The sequence below is a fragment of the Nuphar pumila genome, chromosome 3 (assembly GCF_984573655.1).
Source record: "Nuphar pumila chromosome 3, dmNupPumi1.hap1.1, whole genome shotgun sequence".
Taxonomy (NCBI): domain Eukaryota; kingdom Viridiplantae; phylum Streptophyta; class Magnoliopsida; order Nymphaeales; family Nymphaeaceae; genus Nuphar; species Nuphar pumila.
The window spans coordinates 5,205,145-5,209,821 of NC_143251.1; the positions used below are offsets into that span (position 1 = coordinate 5,205,145).

A 4,677-nucleotide genomic window follows, 5' to 3' on the forward strand; every position below is an offset into this window, starting at 1 on the left:
TCCACACCACCAAACGGGTGCTCTCCTTCGTTTTTTCTCTTTTTACTTTTCTGCTTTTGCTCCGGGTACTCTTTTCATTTTTTCTCACTTTTCTGCTCTCTCTCTCTCTCTCTCTCTCTCTCTCTCTCTCTCTGTATATACACGATGCAACCATCGTACTCTTGAAAAGATATTGCACAAATATTTGTGTATTAAGCACTTGATCACCCTCCATCTTGGGGAAAAGACCTGTCAGGTGTGGGACCCAAGACCTGATGGAGGGCTATCGGTTGCTTAATGCACAAATTTTTGTACAATCATATTGCACCCAATCTGGACTCATTGTACTCTTATCCCTATATAAGTCCGCATGATTTGGACAAACAAACTTGGTGTGAAGGAGGAAAGCCAGAAAGAGTGCATAGACATCACCTCAACTACCTCTTCTTCCCTGCCCCCCCCCCCCTCTCTCTCTCTCTGCTTCTCCTTCCATTAGCACAAACAAAGGGTTACTAACATGGGTAGCCTACAAGAAGAGAGGATGATCACAGGGTGGGCTGCCAAGGACGCATCTGGGGTACTCGCTCCCTATACCTACACCATCAGGTTGCCTCTCTCTCTCTCTCTCTCTCTCTCTCTCTCTCTCTCTCTCTCTCTCTCTCTCTCTCTCTCTCTCTCTCTAAAAAGAATTGTTAGTATTTTGTTGACTCACAGAAACACAGCCCCAGAAGATGTGCTTCTCAAGGTGATCTATTGTGGCATATGCCATACCGACCTCCACCAAGTCAGGAATGATTTCAATGCTTCCAAATACCCCATGGTTCCTGGGTATGCCAATTTCATCCCTAAACCAAGCTACCATCTTCATATATAATTCAAACTCTAAGCACCATATTCATGAATTTATGTTTGCCATTTTGCTAACAGGCATGAAGTCGTGGGTGAGGTCTTGGAGGTGGGTTCGAAGGTGACCAAGTTCAAGGTTGGGGACAAGGTCGGGGTTGGCTGCATAATTGGGTCTTGTAGGACTTGCTCTTCATGCCAATCAAACATAGAGCAGTACTGCAACAAGAAAATCTGGACAAACAACGACGTGTACCCTGATGGGAAGCCCACTCAAGGAGGGTTTGCTAGCACCATGGTGGCGGACCAAAAGTAAGAACCAAACCCATATGCCCATTTATGAACTCTTTTTTCTTTATTCTTCTATTTCTTGTGATACCAAAATGTGTTAGAGGAGAAAAAAAATTACACCAACACTCTCTCTCTCTCTCTCTCTCTCTCTAGGTTTGTGGTTCAGATTCCAGCCAACCTACCACCAGAGCAAGTAGCACCACTTTTGTGTGCTGGGATCACTGTCTATAGCCCATTGAAACACTTTGGACTAGGGAAAAGTGGGCTCAAGTGTGGGATTCTAGGGTTGGGTGGTGTGGGGCATATCGGGGTGAAGATAGCCAAGGCATTTGGGCACCATGTGACTGTGATCAGCTCCTCAGAGAGGAAGAAGGAAGAGGCAACGCAGCACCTGGGTGCAGACGCTTACCTAGTGAGCTCGGACCAGGTCAAGATGCAGGAAGCAGCAGAGAGCCTGGACTACATCATTGATACCATCCCTGCAGTGCACCCACTTGAGCCCTATCTTAATCTTTTGAAGGTGGATGGAAGGCTTATCATGGTGGGGGCTGTGCCTGGTCCCCTGCAATTTGTCACTCCTATGATCATGTTGGGTAAGTTTGTTACTCCTTTTTTATTGGGTTTCCTTATGGAAACTGTCATTTCCTGTTGTACTTTTGAAAAATTACGTCAGCATCTTCATTTTAGTTCAAAAGTTTTTGAACTATTTAACTTTCTAGAATAGATGAGAAGAACAAATGCCTTAGGCAAGCTGCATTTAGGTGGCAGAGGGATTCGAACCTGGGCCTTCAGCTTGGCACAGGACCCCGCTTGGCTTACCATATGGGATAGCACCTCGGTGGTGTGTGGACCACTTCATTTGATATAGAAGGGACCAAACAAAACGAAGGTAACCCTTATTGGCGACCGTGCAAAAATATTTCAAAATTAAAAAAAGAAAAAGGTATAAAAAACAGAAATGTTTAGCTAGGCTCCAAGAGGTTTACTGTTTTTTACAAAAGTAATGTTCATCTTGTGCATTTTGTTTTCGTGAAACATACACACAAATTTAAAACCTTGTTTTTGAGGGGGGAAATCTTGTCAAAATATCATTATGTGTAACAATATAATAATGAATAAGCTCATTAGGATCCTACCCTTAGTAATCATAGTTATATATGTGGTTTCCTCTTTTTGCTTATTATAAACAATAACCATGCTCCGGAATTTGGAGTAAATTGATTTTAATGAAAAAAAAAAGCTTGAATATTTTATCATCAATTTTTTTTGCTATATAATTAAGCTGCTGATAAAATAATTAAATAAGCGCTGATAAAGCACATCTAACTATCTAAGTCTGGAAAATACCTAATCCAATAAGTGTTTTTTTATTAAGGAAATTATAGCATACAAATCTACCAGTTGTGACTTGTGATCAAGCAAAAAGCACCTACGACTATGAATATATGATTTTCAAGGTTCTTAATGAGGGCCCCGTAGAAAAGGTTTCTTAACGAGCACATTTGTCAAATGTAATAGTAATATAATATAAAAAAAGCCCAAGCATGATGACTCTTTAGGGGTAAGCCCCCTTATTTATGCTGTCAGGACGGTGATCGTAAATACGGCTATTAGTCTCTAATCATGGTCGCGGTTTCTCTCTATAAATATCAGAAAATATATATATATATATATACCATAAAAAAAAAAACTCTACAAAAATTATTTTGGGTTTTTCCATAATAGTCCTTCCTTATCTCATTTTGCTAACTGGTCCGTACCACACTTAACCTTAGTGCAAAGAGGTCATTCTCTTAAGTGGAAGTTAAATGAACGATGATGGCGTTCGATGAGATCCAAACCGATACGACTCCCAAATGTATTTTGGGATTCAAAATCCGAACCGCTTGCACCCCTAGTTTTGAGACTATGTAAAATGATTGTTTTCCCCCATCAACTAAAAGCAATGTTTTTCAAAAAAAAAAAACTTTTAATGAAGGTAAAATGGTCGTTTTCTAAGCATTTAACAGCTCTCACAAGAAGGCAGCCGTAGGGATGACTTTGCCCTGTTAAACAAAAGGGAGGGACTGATTTGCAAAACCGCACAAGGCAGGATCGATTTTGCAAATCCGTAGTAAGGCAGATACTAATTTGCAAAAAATATATTTTTTATTGCAATAAAAACAAGATATTTCCAAAATACATGAAAATATTGGCAATATTGGTTTGTGGGTATGCCGTCAAATAACATAAAATTGTGGAATAAATGAAATGTCAGGGAGGAGGTCAATTTCAGGGAGCTTCATAGGGAGCATGGACGAGACAGAAGAGCTGCTTGAGTTCAGTGCAGAGAAGGGGGTGAGCTGTACCATTGAGATCATCAAGATGGACTATGTCAACAAGGCGATGGAGAGGTTGGAGAAGAACGATGTTAGGTACAGGTTCGTCATAGACGTTGCTGCTAGCAACCTTGACTGATTAATTAAACCTTGTTAGCCTCTCTTTCTTTGCTTATTTCTGTTTGCACCAAGTCCACGATGACATGCTTCGAGTTCCAAAGTGTGAGCAATGTTGGTGTTGTCTTGCTTCCTAAAAAACAGAAGTTGGTGGGTGTGGTGCCCAATCCACTTTTGTCTGTTTTAAGCATCTCATTTGTTGTGAAAATAAATATATTTTCTTCCTAGAAAAATTTCAAGTATTTGGGGTTATGTGTGCACCTGCTGCTTCTTTCTAATAGATGGAGAGGACCTTGACTTATGGAGTGAGAATGGAAGCTAACAAGATAAAGATTGACCAACTTCCTTTTTTTTTCCAAATTTTGGATTATATGTTTTTCCTTGAAGCAAAAAATATAAAATAATTAATGAAAACTATGATGCTAATATAAGTAAAAAAATTTATTATTATAAGGCTGGGAATGCATTGAGCACCATTTCCTGAATTTATGACAAATGAAATCCCAACATTGCTTAGCAAAAGCGCAACCTATAAACAGATGTTTTTTAGACTCAGCTTCATGTTTGTACAAACAGCATCTGTTAACAATCTGAATCCCGAACTTTTGTAATCTGCCTTGAGTTTAGAAGTCTACTTTCGCAACCCAAGTTCAGAGTCCAACTAGCTCTCGGGTAATGTTTTTTTTTTTACCCAAAATCCATTGGCTCCAAGATTCCTTCACCCCTTGAATTCTCAGTTCATCCCAAACTTCCTTTTAGCAAGCGACTTGGAAACTTTATTCTTCCAGAATAACCGATCTGGGCTATAAGAAAAGGCCAAAGATCTGTAGGGAACACAGCAAGGAATTACAGATGAACGATCCACACCACTCCTATACAGAGTACATGCTTCCTTCGCAGTCAATTTAAGATCAGAATAAATGATACCATACTGCTCCCCACTTACCGATTGAACAAGGCATTCGTGCAACCAACGATCAGTCCAAAACTTGACAGATTCGCCATTACCAACTTTCCATTTAACTAAATGTTGTACACATTGCCAGCCCCATATAAATCCTTTCCATGCCCAAGAACCCCTACAGACTGAATTAAGACACCGTAAACTTTTATGACTAAGATGTTTATC

General features: G+C 39.9%; 1 protein-coding gene across 1 annotated transcript; it reads left to right on the forward strand.

Moving 5' to 3' along the window:
* Window positions 1–370: 370 nt before the first annotated feature.
* LOC149841725 (putative cinnamyl alcohol dehydrogenase 1) lies at window positions 371–3,781 on the forward strand. Its single transcript, XM_089998658.1, has 5 exons — window positions 371–585; window positions 694–807; window positions 907–1,134; window positions 1,267–1,706; window positions 3,371–3,781. Exons 1-5 carry the CDS (start codon window positions 497–499, stop codon window positions 3,568–3,570), a joined length of 1,071 nt encoding a protein of 356 aa, XP_089854784.1. The 5' UTR covers window positions 371–496; the 3' UTR covers window positions 3,571–3,781.
* Window positions 3,782–4,677: the final 896 nt, after the last annotated feature.